This window comes from Condylura cristata, unplaced genomic scaffold (assembly GCF_000260355.1).
Source record: "Condylura cristata isolate star-nosed mole 26May11 unplaced genomic scaffold, ConCri1.0 scaffold00013, whole genome shotgun sequence".
NCBI classification, from domain to species: Eukaryota; Metazoa; Chordata; class Mammalia; order Eulipotyphla; family Talpidae; genus Condylura; species Condylura cristata.
The window spans coordinates 38,726,056-38,739,092 of NW_004567114.1; the positions used below are offsets into that span (position 1 = coordinate 38,726,056).

General features: G+C 37.1%; 1 protein-coding gene across 2 annotated transcripts; it reads right to left on the minus strand.

Moving 5' to 3' along the window:
• Positions 1 to 5,987: 5,987 nt before the first annotated feature.
• On the minus strand, positions 5,988 to 10,218 carry ARF6 (ADP-ribosylation factor 6). Of its 2 annotated transcripts, none has more exons than XM_012724673.1 (2): positions 10,075 to 10,218; positions 5,988 to 9,676 (listed from the first exon to the last, which is right to left on the minus strand). In XM_012724673.1, exon 2 carries the CDS (start codon positions 9,204 to 9,206, stop codon positions 8,679 to 8,681), a length of 528 nt encoding a protein of 175 aa, XP_012580127.1. In that variant the 5' UTR covers positions 9,207 to 9,676; positions 10,075 to 10,218; the 3' UTR covers positions 5,988 to 8,678. The 2 variants fall into 2 exon arrangements, with proteins under 2 accessions (XP_012580127.1, XP_004681946.1); XM_004681889.2 differs by lacking the exon at positions 10,075 to 10,218 and adding an exon at positions 9,776 to 9,903.
• Between the last annotated feature and the right edge of the window lie 2,819 nt (positions 10,219 to 13,037).

Here is a 13,037-nt window from a genome sequence, read left to right on the forward strand (position 1 = left end):
AAACTTTTCCCTTGGTTGTTCTCATTCTGTTTGCCAAAACTTATTAATTCTGCTTCTAAAATAGGGCTTCCATAAAAACCGTCCTTGTATATCTTTGTTACACAGAATCAAGATAGGTATTTTTTTAATGTTAATATTTTATGATCAAATGAGTTTGGGAATGGCTGAATTGAAGCAGGACTTGCAAGAACTTTCAGCGTACTAAAAGTCCCTTGTAACTCCCAAGTGCAATGTGAAGCATTTCCCAAATAGTTTGGGTAACTTTATTCCAAAGATTACTTTCTATGATCAGAATACATTTTGCAAGATGGTAGTCAAGTATTTCTCAAATGTGTTCTCTCCTCTCTATCACCATAGCCCTTGCCACAATCAGGGGATTCTCTCCTACTTAGTCTACAAAACATTTCCTGCTCAGGATCATTCATCCTTTACACTGTATTTGGTTAAATTCCCTAAAATGTAAATCCCTTGCAATTTTGAGCTTAAAAATTCCGCAAGATTTTCCCAGTACCCAAATTATAAAATCCAAAGTTCCTTCAAATATCCAAGATATTTCATGACCCAGTCCCTGAAAGTCTTTTCATCTTCCCATAATACTCGTATCAGTGCACCCTATGCTCCAGGTATAAGGTAGCTGTCAATTTCTGATGGTCCTCTGCTAACACTTCCAGCTTGTGCATGTAAACATGTTCCACCAGTTTATCTGAATTAACCCCTACACATTGTTTAAAATTCACCTCAAATGGCCCTCTTCTTCTAAAGCCTACCTTTCTTCTGACTACCTCCCATTCCCCAGAGGAACATCACTAGTGTGCACTCAATGTACCTTTTATTATAGCACATCTTGTAATTATCTGTGTACACATCTCTATTTTTCAGTAGACTATGAACTTCTTGAAGACTAAAATTATTTGGTTATTCCTGTTCATGGGGTCTCCTACAGTGCCTGTCACTCCGTAAATGAATCTTTTAACTATTTCAATATTATTTTGTTCTTAAAAACGTTAAAAATGTACTAAATGTGGGGTTTTATCTGAGGTTTTAATTTGAATCCAGAAAGATGTTGGCAAACATCTACAAAGAATGAGATAGTAAACATCCTGGGCTTTTAGGGCCTTTCGCTCTAGTCATCACTCTTCAATTCTATTGTTATTGCATACAACAGTACTAAAAACTGTCTATAGTCATATGCCAATAAAGCTTGGGATATGGAGAACCGGAATATGGCTCACCTGAGTAGAGATATGCCTCAAATATAATACATATTTAATACAGCATCTATTTAAGTATAACAAAGTGTTTCAATAATTCTTCCAGATTGGTGATACTGAAATAATACATTTGACTTAATGGGTTAAATAAAACATTTAAATTGATTTCACTCATTTCTTTTTATTTTTTAAAATGTGACTACTAAAATACTTAAAACTATGTATGTCGCTTGCTTTGTATTAGTCAATATAAACCAATATAGTCACAAGACAGTATATCTAACAGACTCAACCTCTTTTCCAGAATACCAATAACATACTTTATCAATTATCAGTGTGCCTATTCAAATTTACTATATATCTTAATTCCTTTCTAACTCTAGTACTATCATTTTTACCTAAGAGTTAAAAATCAAACGTTGTCCCTTCTTATGTAATTCATATCCACTAGTTTATTTTGTTACCTCATTTGGTTTACATTTTCTTTTCTACATACTTGGTCTAAACTTTTTCCTTTGAATTATTAAGTATTCTGTTACCAAGAAAGGTAACATTAAATCATCACCTTCCATTACCATAAAAAAGATAGGACTTTATTCTTGTCTCTATTCATGACCCTGATGATTCAATACAAAGCTGCTAGACTAAAATTCCTAAATATTGTGAACGCCTACTTTATATTTTAAAATTTCAATGAGCCCCATTACAGACAAAGCAATATCCAAACAATTTGGTCTAGCTCGAGGCCTTCTAAATCTCATTGCTAATTTCTGTTCTGAATCTTACCTCTTTTCTACCATTCAAGTCATATACAGGATTACATATACAAGGCTGTTCAGTTAAATCTGAATTTCAGATAAACAATTTTCAGTATATAAATTTTAGCATATTGTTCAGAATATACTTATACTAGTATGTATTATGGGAAGTAGAAATTTAACTAGGCACCTTGATTTTATTTACTAAATCTGGAAACCCAAGTCAAACAAGTCAATATATTTATATATTTTTTACTAGTATATACTTATACTAGTCAGTATTATGGGAAGTTGAAACTAGGCACCTTGATTTTATTTACTGTATCTGGCAACTCAAGTCAAACAAGTCAGTAATGTATCTTCCAAATACTAGATATATATTACTAACCCTTGCACCTTTGTTTACACATTTTGAACAATAGATATAGTACACTTAAAATAGTGCCTAGTCATAAAAAGCATGCAATAAATAGTAATACTCTCATCTCTCTAATTGTGAGGATTCAACTCAGTTCTCACTGGGTCTTGTCTAGGTCACACCAGCCCACAATCTCTCCTCTCTCTCACTTGATTGAGCACTTTATTACTTATTTTGACATTTCATGTGAATGTCTTAATTGTCTTTAAATTTCTACCTCATACAGAAATTGTGGACAAAATAGGATTTTTAAGTAAGGCATTTTGCCAAAATCAGCCTTCATCCTTAAATCCCAGGTTATTCTCCAAAGTACAGGATTAAAGCACTCTAGCTGACCTGAGACTCTAGGATTCTATTAACAGGTGAGACTCTAGGATTCTATTGTACAGGTATGTGCAAAACAGGACTAACTTATCAAACAACACCTGGAATAACTATAGTTATGAATTTATCATGTAGACACAATAGAAATTGTGTGTTCTAAATTTTGTTAAAACTTATTTCTTAAACCAAAAGACAATATACACATAAGCATGTAATTAGCCTGTTTAAAGTTTTAACTTGCCTTGTTTTTCACAATGACCTCTAAAATTCACAATTATCAAGTAGCAACATGTGATTTTTATATACAAAAAATTCTCAAGCAGGGCCTACTACCACTATCCTGAAAACTCATTCTATACAGGGATTCAAAATCTATTGATAATCAAATAAGAAAATTATCATTATATTACTTAAAGTAAGCATTTTACAGGCAACCATATACGCAAGAACTAACTGTGCATATTATTAATCACTTGTTCACCTCAGTAACATAGTACCGAATGCCAACCTGAATTAAGTCTGGCTCTACCACAATTAACTATGCCTCTGTAAGCCTGTTTTCTCAATTATAAAATGGGATTCCTTTCTCCCAAGATTGTGAAGATTAAGGGAATTGTCACACATGAGATGGTTGGTACTGACAGGTGTGAGACATTTAAAAAAAGCTATTTACCAATTTGATCTCTGCAGGCCTTATTCCAACCTACTCTTAGAAATAAAACATGGAGAAAAAGCAATTGGATTGTCACATTAGAATAAACTTCAAAGATCCAAATGTCTGCTTCTATAACTCCCTTAACATGTTTGCTTTATTTCTTTCATATGCTGTGACCTCTCAGGCCAATCTGTTCAGATGTAATAGGAAACATCTGCATGGTAATGACCAACCAATTTTACATAGTTCTGTGAACTACCAATATTTTTACTTTTTAAAACAAATTTTTTAAATATCCTCTATAAAACTTACTTCTATAATCCCTGCTAAATTATTTTTAGTTTTTTTGTTTCAGTAGTATTTGAACATCCTATTAGAAAAAGTACATGAAATTTAAGAATAATTCATGTGTGAAGTAAATTATTTTTCCCAGTTTATACTGATTACAGGGATAGTCCTAAGATAAACCTATTATCATATAGCATATTAATTTCCAAGTCAATAATATACTTCCTCTTACAAAGTTTTGAAATTTTGGACTCAGGATATGACTATAGTTATAACAACTGTATAAAAGCTATAGTTCAGTGATGTCATCTGAAACTTCCCAAACTAATTTAGGTTATTAGAAGGGCACTTCAATAGACACACATTTAACTTATTATATCCAAAGACATTACAACTCCCATAAAAAATAAGGGAAATACTTAAAATCATTCACAAAATGTTAAAGAATGCTAAAATTGAATGCCAAACTGAAAAAACTAATTTCACACATTTGCTTATTTGGGGGTGGGGTAGTTCAGGTTAGACCACTCACTAACAAATCTGAAGGATCATCAAATATTCAATTGTGATAAATTCTATGTTTCCTAAAGTTTTAATTAGACTTGTTCAATTAACAATATTCTTTTAAACTAGAATTTCCCGTATATTTTGGTTCTATTTTAAAATTTGGGTTTTATACCTGGGGTCAACAAACACTTTAAAGTGCCAGTAGTAAATATTTTAGGCTTTTCAAACTAAATACCATCTTTGCCACAGATTCACATTTGTTTTTCTCATAAAATCCTTAAAAATCTTTTTAGAATGTCAAAACCACGCCTTGCTCAGTCACAGCCAGATTTGCCCTTGGTCATGGTTCCTCCATCCTTGCTCTACACCATACATATTATCATCTTGTTACTATGTTAATTCTGATTAACTTTTTCCCTTCAAATATTTACTCAAAAGTCACCTTCTCAATGAACACCTTCCTAGCCATCCCCCTATAACATACTATGAATACACAGCACCTAACATATTTTTATCATTTGATCATTGTCCTCTCTCCTCTCTCACCCACATAAATTCCATGAAAGCAAATATTAACACATTAAAGGGGAATAAAGTTTCAAAATTAAATTTCATACTGCCCCACAAAGTTAGGTTAGTTCTTAAACACTAATTTTCTAGCAGCTTATCATTAGCGTAATTCAATTGTCATTCCTAAACCCCTCTAAACCCATTTCTGCCTCTTTGGTCTCACCTTTTTGTATTCCTGCCCTTTCAACTCACCAATCTACTCTGGCAACTTTAAAGTTTAACCAAGAAGGGAAAAGTTAAGTACTGTGCCTCTTTTAGGGCTTCACCTCCACAAATTCCCTTTTTACCAAAATCCCTTCTTATGGTATTCTTTTCCTAGATTGTCTTTACCATTCAGTATTAAGAAAGCAAGATTCTACTGAATGTCATACTCCCATAACACAATGCCCAGTGATTACACGATTATTTTCAAATGCTATGTAGTTTTACAGTTTTTACCTATAAAAGATTTGCCTCACCATATAACACTCTCACACACACACACACACAGCATGATCTTAAGGAAATAACTTTAGGGATTTAGCAAGCAACATCACTATTCAAACTGTGGCTACATTTCCAAACTTGTACCAAAACATAAAAACCCACCAAAGAGTAAGATATTTTCTCTTGCTATAACTGATAAATTGACTCCTGATAGCCATTAATAAATCACATTATCAAATATATTGATCACAAAAAGATCACATTAAGATATTCTAAGATCAAAGCCACAAAAATTGTTGATACCAGGGGGAAAGTGTTTTAAAAACCTTTTATCCAACAAGTTATCCTTCATCTTAGTTTACTTTCTAAACAGCTAGTTTGTCTTTCTAATCATTCAAGCAAATTTGACTTCTAAAAGACAAACTTTTAAAACTCCAAGTCAGTTGTCAAAGGTTAAGATGACTCTGTAAGGGCCAATTCTTTCTAGATACATTCTGTACTCCTAAAATTGCTAACATTGTGATTTGGGGGGAAAAAAAAAAAACAAAATGAAAACTGCCATAAATCTTCAAATTATTTTCAACTGCTTTGTGTCCTAATTATAAAACCAGATTGTTTGGAGGAACTACAAACAGGGAAAAAACTCCTTGTTTTTAGTCCTCCTTTTTAGTCAACACTAAAAAAGCAAACTGATTCTTTTTTATTCTTCTAAATGCTCTAACTCCCGCATAAAGTCACTTTATACCATATATCTCTGGAGAATAACATGGCCCAAGACACCACACATTCCACTTAATCTAGTTCAAACGAGTAACATACGTGAGAAGCTGCACTGTGTAATTCCTTTATTTTCTGCATATTAGTGCTTTACCAACACTACAACCATAAAGAACACAATTCCAAGTACTGTACTTTTTAGTTTGGGGAGATCACAGTCTACAGACTCATTTACTTATATTAGACAAGATTTAACCCCATTCAAAACTTACTGCAGTTTATAAATTCACATAAATACAGAAATTGATGCAATTAAACAAAAACTCAAATCTTTTTTTTTTTTAATTCTTAGATTATAACTTCTTCTGCAGGCTATAATTAGCTGCCCCAGGATCACCAATGTTATGGTTCAATTTAAACTACATCAATTATCAAACTTTAATATTGTTAAAGAAAATATAGTAAAATTACAATTTCTTGCCAAAAGTTTAGGGTGTTCCAAATTTCAAGTATTTGCTTTTCCCTCCCCCGTTTTTGTTAGACATTTCAAAATAACTAAAAATAACACCTCACCTGCAACATTCAAAGCAATTCACTGTATAAAATTTTAACTATGCCCCCCAGTTACTTTAAGACACACAAAAAATGGCTGTCTACCAATCTGTCACAAGTTAGAAATAATACATTTAAGAATATGAGGGTTCAAGTTTCCTCCAGTTTAGGCATTTATACCTTTGTGCTTGTCTTATTTCAGGATGTTACTATAGCATTGATATTTTTGTTTATGTACCTTAAAATGTAATCATTAAAACACTAAGAATTAAACTTACAGTGGAGCTTTGGGAATTTTAAAAGCAACTAAATAAAATGTTCTTACATGGTCTGTCAGCTTCATTTCTAGAGACAGTTCTACTAAAGTGAAACTGAGAATTTTATACTTCAGTTGCATTTTACATTAAAAAATCCCTCTGCACCAACAGGAGCCTACAACATAGCACCTTTTCTCATCTGCTGTAAATAAAACGCTTGCCAAGAGTTTTACTTTGATTAATTTTTCATAGCCTTATTCTTTTCATACATCTTTGGTAAAAGCTCCATTATACAATATGGCCAAAGCACGAAGGACCAGTACTGTCCAACTATATACCATGATAGCCCGCTCAATTTTAAATTTTCAGACACCCTCATAAACAAAGCCCACTCCACCTTTTATTGTCTACTGCCTCTGCAGTCTGCTTTTCTGAAATTCCCTAAGTTTAATTCCTTGAGGATCTCTAAAATTAATCCTTAAGGCTACATAGAAACCAGATGCTGCTTCAAATTCATCTCAAGCATTAACATTTGGCTCTAAGTATTATCATAGTGGTCTTAATAAGCTAGTTTCTGGCCCTAACCAGTTAAGCAAGTTATCTTGTTAGGCCCTAAGTATCACCAGTGAGCACACTGCTTACCCTTGAAGTTAAGCGTACATTCATCGTCATCTGTAGGTTCTTTCTCTTCATCCTATTTCCCCTACTATTGTCATTCCTCAAGTCTACACATCACTCATTTTTCCTACTGTAAAGGAGATAGCATAGTACTGAACCAACAGAGTAACTGACTACTTGCATGAGTTAATCCTACAATCAAACAGAATACCTTTTTTAAAAAACATCTTTTCCAGTGTTCTAATTAATGGAGATGTGGATCATTCATCTATTAAAAAAATCAGTTGCTGTAAAGTAAAAATAGGAATGTGTATTTTCCCAACTAGGTAAAAGGTGCTATAATTTGAATTAAATGCTTTATTAATATTAACAGAATAAACATCCTAATAATGTTTAAATGATTGGTCTCAATCAAAACATGGCAAAGGTAAATATTCCAGTTTTGCCCAAAAGTCACTTAAAATATCTACAAATATTTCATCTGTGTGTGGCGTACACCATTATTGCTCTATTTTCTGCGGAGTCTATTTAGTTATAAACGAGGGAAAACACAGCAAAGTTGCTAACTCTGCAGTGACCCAAAAAAATCAGTGCCCTCCCTTGACAGATTGCATTACCTTTATACTGTTGTAAGTTAACTATGTAATGGGGAACTTGAGTTATCCCTACTCATGCAAGATGTATGTTTCAGAACTTAATAGCTGACATTACCAAGAACTTCTTACATTACCTGTTTTAACATACTGATGTGCAACTGGAACATATTACAGTATTATCCATTATTTGCCAAGTATTGGCAAAGTTTAATATACTGGTCTTAGATATAAAAGGTCACATCTGAATTTACTAATTTAAAGTCAGAACTCATAAAAGGGGGGGGGAAGGCCTTAAATATAAAAGACAAACGGCAGTTTGATTAAGCAATAATTTTCAGTTTACTAGATGAAACAGACCTGCAACATAGTCTGCATGAATGCAAAATAAGCCATCTACAGCAAGTGATAAGGAAAGTGGGCAAAAAGGAAAAAAGCATACATTGGAAAAAAAGATTCTCTTGAAGTTAAAAAATCAAACCATTATTATAAAGGACTTTACCAAGAACTGCTATATTTCCCCCATCCCATTTGCTGGAAGTCAACAAAATGTGCACCTAGCACTTTGTATTCATGTCAAAGGTCATATCAGAACATCCTAACGAAAGGCGGAAAAAAAAAGAAAGAAAACCCCTCGCCCCCCCTCCCCCAAACGTAGAACAGTAACTACCGAGTTCAAATTCAAAAGAAGAAAAAGTGGCAATTGAAAGAGGTGATGGTGGCGATAATCCTATGAATGGGTTTTTGATTTCTCTCCTTCCTGGGGGTGGATGGAGAATGCTCATTAGGATTTGTAGTTAGAGGTTAACCATGTGAGCCCCTCATAGAGTCCGTCCCCTGAGGTGGCACAGGAGGGCTGCACATACCAGTTCCTGTCCCGAATCCGGGTCAGGCCCAGTTTCTCCTGGATCTCGTGGGGTTTCATGGCATCGGGCAGGTCCTGCTTGTTGGCGAAGATGAGGATTATGGCGTCCCTCATCTCCCGGTCATTGATAATGCGGTGCAGTTCCTGGCGGGCCTCGTCTATGCGGTCGCGGTCGGCGCAGTCCACTACGAAGATCAGCCCCTGGGTCCCGGTATAGTAATGCCGCCAGAGCGGCCGGATCTTGTCCTGGCCGCCCACATCCCACACGTTGAATTTGACGTTTTTGTAAGTCACCGTCTCCACGTTGAAACCTACGGTGGGGATGGTGGTCACCGACTGGCCCAGCTTCAACTTGTACAGAATTGTTGTCTTGCCGGCCGCGTCCAGGCCCAACATGAGAATTCGCATTTCCTTGTTCCCGAAGATCTTGGATAGCACCTTCCCCATCGCGTCGGAAGAGCCGGGGCCGGGGGCATTCAGGTGTCCCGGGTCCCCTCAAGCCAACGCCGCCGCCGCCGCGAAACCGAAACGGAGCCTCCCAGCCGCGAGGGCGCCCGTGCGGCCTGCGTGGGAGTTGCCTCCTAAGGGCAGAGGCCCAGACGGTCGCTCACTCGGGCATCAACAACCTCCAAACTTGCCTCCTCCAGTCGCCACTGCCGCCGGGGCCCTGAGTCTGCGCCGGCAGAGCCGCCGCCCTCCTGAGGCGCGGCTCGGCCCGGAACTGCCCTTCCCCCCGCAGCCGCCGCGCGAGCGCCGCCGCGGCTCCCACTCTGCCTTCTCCGCACTCCCTCCGCCGCGGAGGCTGCGGCCCTCCAGCCCGCGAGCACCAGGCTCACCACCAACCCCGGCCACCGAGAGGGAGCGCGGCTCCGGCACCTCGTCAGGTCATTGATCCTCGCGGGAACTCGGTGCGCCGCCTGCGGAGACACAGAGGGAAAGAGGAGAGTTACTGCCGGAGCCCCGGAGGGCCGCGGAGGCTGCGCTGACCCGCTTCCCGGTTCGGCGCGAGAAGTTACCTCCAGCCGCCGCCCCGAGCGCGGGCTCCCTCCGGCCTCCACCTCCTCCTCCCAGCTCTGCCGCCGCCGCCGCCGGAAAAGGCGCCGAGGAAACGGCCTCACTTCCCCTCCCGACCACGCAGGCGCAGCAGAACCGACCGTTCCGACCAGAGCGACCTCCGTAAGGAGAGAGGCCCGCGCGCCTAGCGTCATGGGCGCCACGCTAGGGGGCGGGGCTACGGCGGCTCGCAGGGCTCGCAGGGCTCGCAGGTGCAGCTGGCCCCCAGCCCCGAGATTCTGAGGCTCTGACCCGCGCCCACCTGTCGCTACTCCAGCGCCACTTTCTCTATGTTCCTCTTCCGCGCTCTTTTCTCCAGCCCCACACGAGTGACAAGAGCAGATCCTCTAGGAGCGCAAGGTCGCGGCCCTCGGGCAACCGGCTCCCACGAGAAATGCCTCCCTCATGCTGTTTCCGGGAGGGATCCCAGTCCTCGGTGCCCGCGCGAGACGCCGCAAGACCCTGCCGTCTGCCCCGGCGGCGCGCGTCCGACCAGTCCCCGGGAAGCCTTGAGCTGGTTTTCCCTTTCGCCGTCCTCTGACTTCCCTTATTCCTCCTGTTCTGTGTGTTTCCTGGAAGACACGTGGGAGGCCGGTGTTTTATGTAGAACCTGCCAGTCACTGTGGCGCTTTTACGAGCTCTGGGTTTGCTCCGAAACCCTTTTGAGCTTGAGACACGTCTCAGTACATCTCGTCGAGACCAGCCCACGTTTCTTGGAAATTAGCAATATCTAGATTTCCCTGCCTGGATGCGTTTTCAACTTTTTTAGAAGGCCGTAGCTTTTCATATTTAAATACCACTTTTAGTTTGATTAGTACTAGTTTTCACCTATCCACCCATAAAAAAAACTTGGCCGGTTTGATAGTAACATAATATTTAGAATCAGAAAGGCCGTTTCCGTAGCCCGGATGAGACATTTAGCCTTGAGAAATTACAGACCTTGGTCTCACAGCTCTAACAAAGAGGTGGAGGATTTCAGTATACCTTTTCTACCAGACGGTTAGATAAATTAATTAAGGTGAAACCTTAGACTAAAGAAAAGGAAAAACAAGAAATAGGAAGAAACATGCTATAACAACATATGATAACATACTTTTTATTTCACAATTTAGGAATATTTAATGACAGATAGGCTTCTAAGTGTCAGCCTGAAATAGGCTTATTAAAGGATTAATTTACATCTGCCTTGTTATACACTCATAAAACTGAAGATTTGTAGTCAATAGGTTGAAGTTCAATATGTGTCTCCATTTTACAAAATGTGAATCCTTAAGTGTCAACCTTTGTAATCTTCATCTTCTTAACCTGTAAAATTAGATGAAGACATCACTAATGAAAAATAGTCACGATTTGTTTGTTATGCAAACATTACTAAATACTTTAAATATTTTAATCTGCATACTAGTGATATGAGGTAGCTTTGAGTATGAGGAAACGGTGGTCTCATAGGTTGATTTTTGAAGGTCACAGAGATGAGATTAAATCATAAAGGTACAGTTCATCCTCTTAACCCCAAAATTATGCTGGCTCCCTGACTACCTCTCACATTATTTTGAAGTTCAATTACAGTATTTTTTTAAGTGCCATGTAACTATAAAGTGCCATAGTAATTATTCAGTTCTACTTGAGGAACTTTTATATATGTGGCAAATAAAGGCAAGTTGTATTTTCTTCCACATGATAGTTTTCTCATTCCAGTTTTTCTAAGTAGGATATAGATCTGCTGGACTTGAATTAAACTTTAATAGGAATGATATAATTAAACACAAGCAACTTGAAACACTGGCATGCACCTGGAACTGGAACTATACCGGGACTCAACAGTTTATTTTTGAAAGTCATCTTCCATTTATATTCCCCTAGAACACAAGCTTCATGAAACAGGGGCTTTGTTTTGTCAACAAAGGTATCAGGTATCCGGAGTTCAGTCATTTACTTAAATGAATAATACCTTTTATACCACAAATAAGACAAAGCAAAAATGGTACATATTTATCTGGGAGTTTGAAATAAGAAGTTAATCCCCAAGCTTTTCATACAATGTCATATCTCAAGAGTATTGGATGTCTAAAGTGACTGATAGTACAATAAGTTATATAATTATTTTAAATAAAAATCATAAACTTTAAAAAAGGCCAGAAAGTAAAAACATTGAGAAAAATTTGTACAAGTTATATTGGAAATAAAAAATAAGTAAATTTCAAAAAAAACCCCAAATATCAGCAAAAGGTAATAATTTAGGCAGCTATTAAGTCATTCCACTGATGAAACATTTTTGTTTTCTTGATACCTTTTCAAAACTTAATTCAAATAGCAATTTCTATTTTAAAAATAGTGAAATATTTTCAGATAAACTAAATTTTGCTTCAATGACAGACAGTATTACATCTCCAAGTTTGCTCTCTGTTTGACAGTTTAAAATTTTAGACATAAGTGAAAGTTCCAAAAACTATAGAAAAATTATCTCTGCTTTTTAACTCAAAGCTGCAAATAAGGAGATTTTTTTCAAACTTATTTATAAACCAACTTCCCTTTTAGAGACATTTCATAATTTTTAAATTGGTGAACAACTACATAAAATATTCCTAATTAAAAGAGATTTACTCATTTTTAAAAAGACTTTTGCTTTTAAAATGAACATATCTTTTTAATAATAGCACTGTTTATCCTTATTTCTTGAATTTCTATAGTTCTTAAACTTCATTCTGTATGGTTCTAGCATATATTCTTTTTATTAATGGAGGGTCAATGACAATTCTGACCACATACCTGTTTGAGGAAGAAGAGGTCATCCCATTAATGGCTTCATTTTGAGTCCTTAGTCCAGACTTACCAGAATTGAGGAAATAGAGGCAACTGTTGTATTTTCTTCAAGTTTAACAAAGTCGTAGAGTCCCAGGAAATCTATTGTCACTAGAAATATAGAATAAATAGGAGCTATAATATTTTTAGAAAAAAATTACTAATCCTTTCCAACTGAAACTAATTAAGGCAGGAGAATTAGTTATACTTACATGAAACCCCTAAGAGAGGTTTCACATCCTTTTCATTTTTATGCCCTAGTCTCTAGCATAGTATTCTAGTATGTAGTAAAATAAAGTTTCACTATCATTTTTGTTAGTACAGTGAAGATTAAAACTCAAAAATAAACAATTCAGTGAAACAAATCATTTTCACTTGTAAGTATTCTTGGTAACTTTAAGCAATGCAAATATTCTTTTTTTT

Bases quoted from the DNA above. Each gene is read 5' to 3' on its own strand.
- ARF6 (XM_012724673.1), bottom strand. From the start codon at position 9,206: ATGGGGAAGGTGCTATCCAAGATCTTCGGGAACAAGGAAATGCGAATT.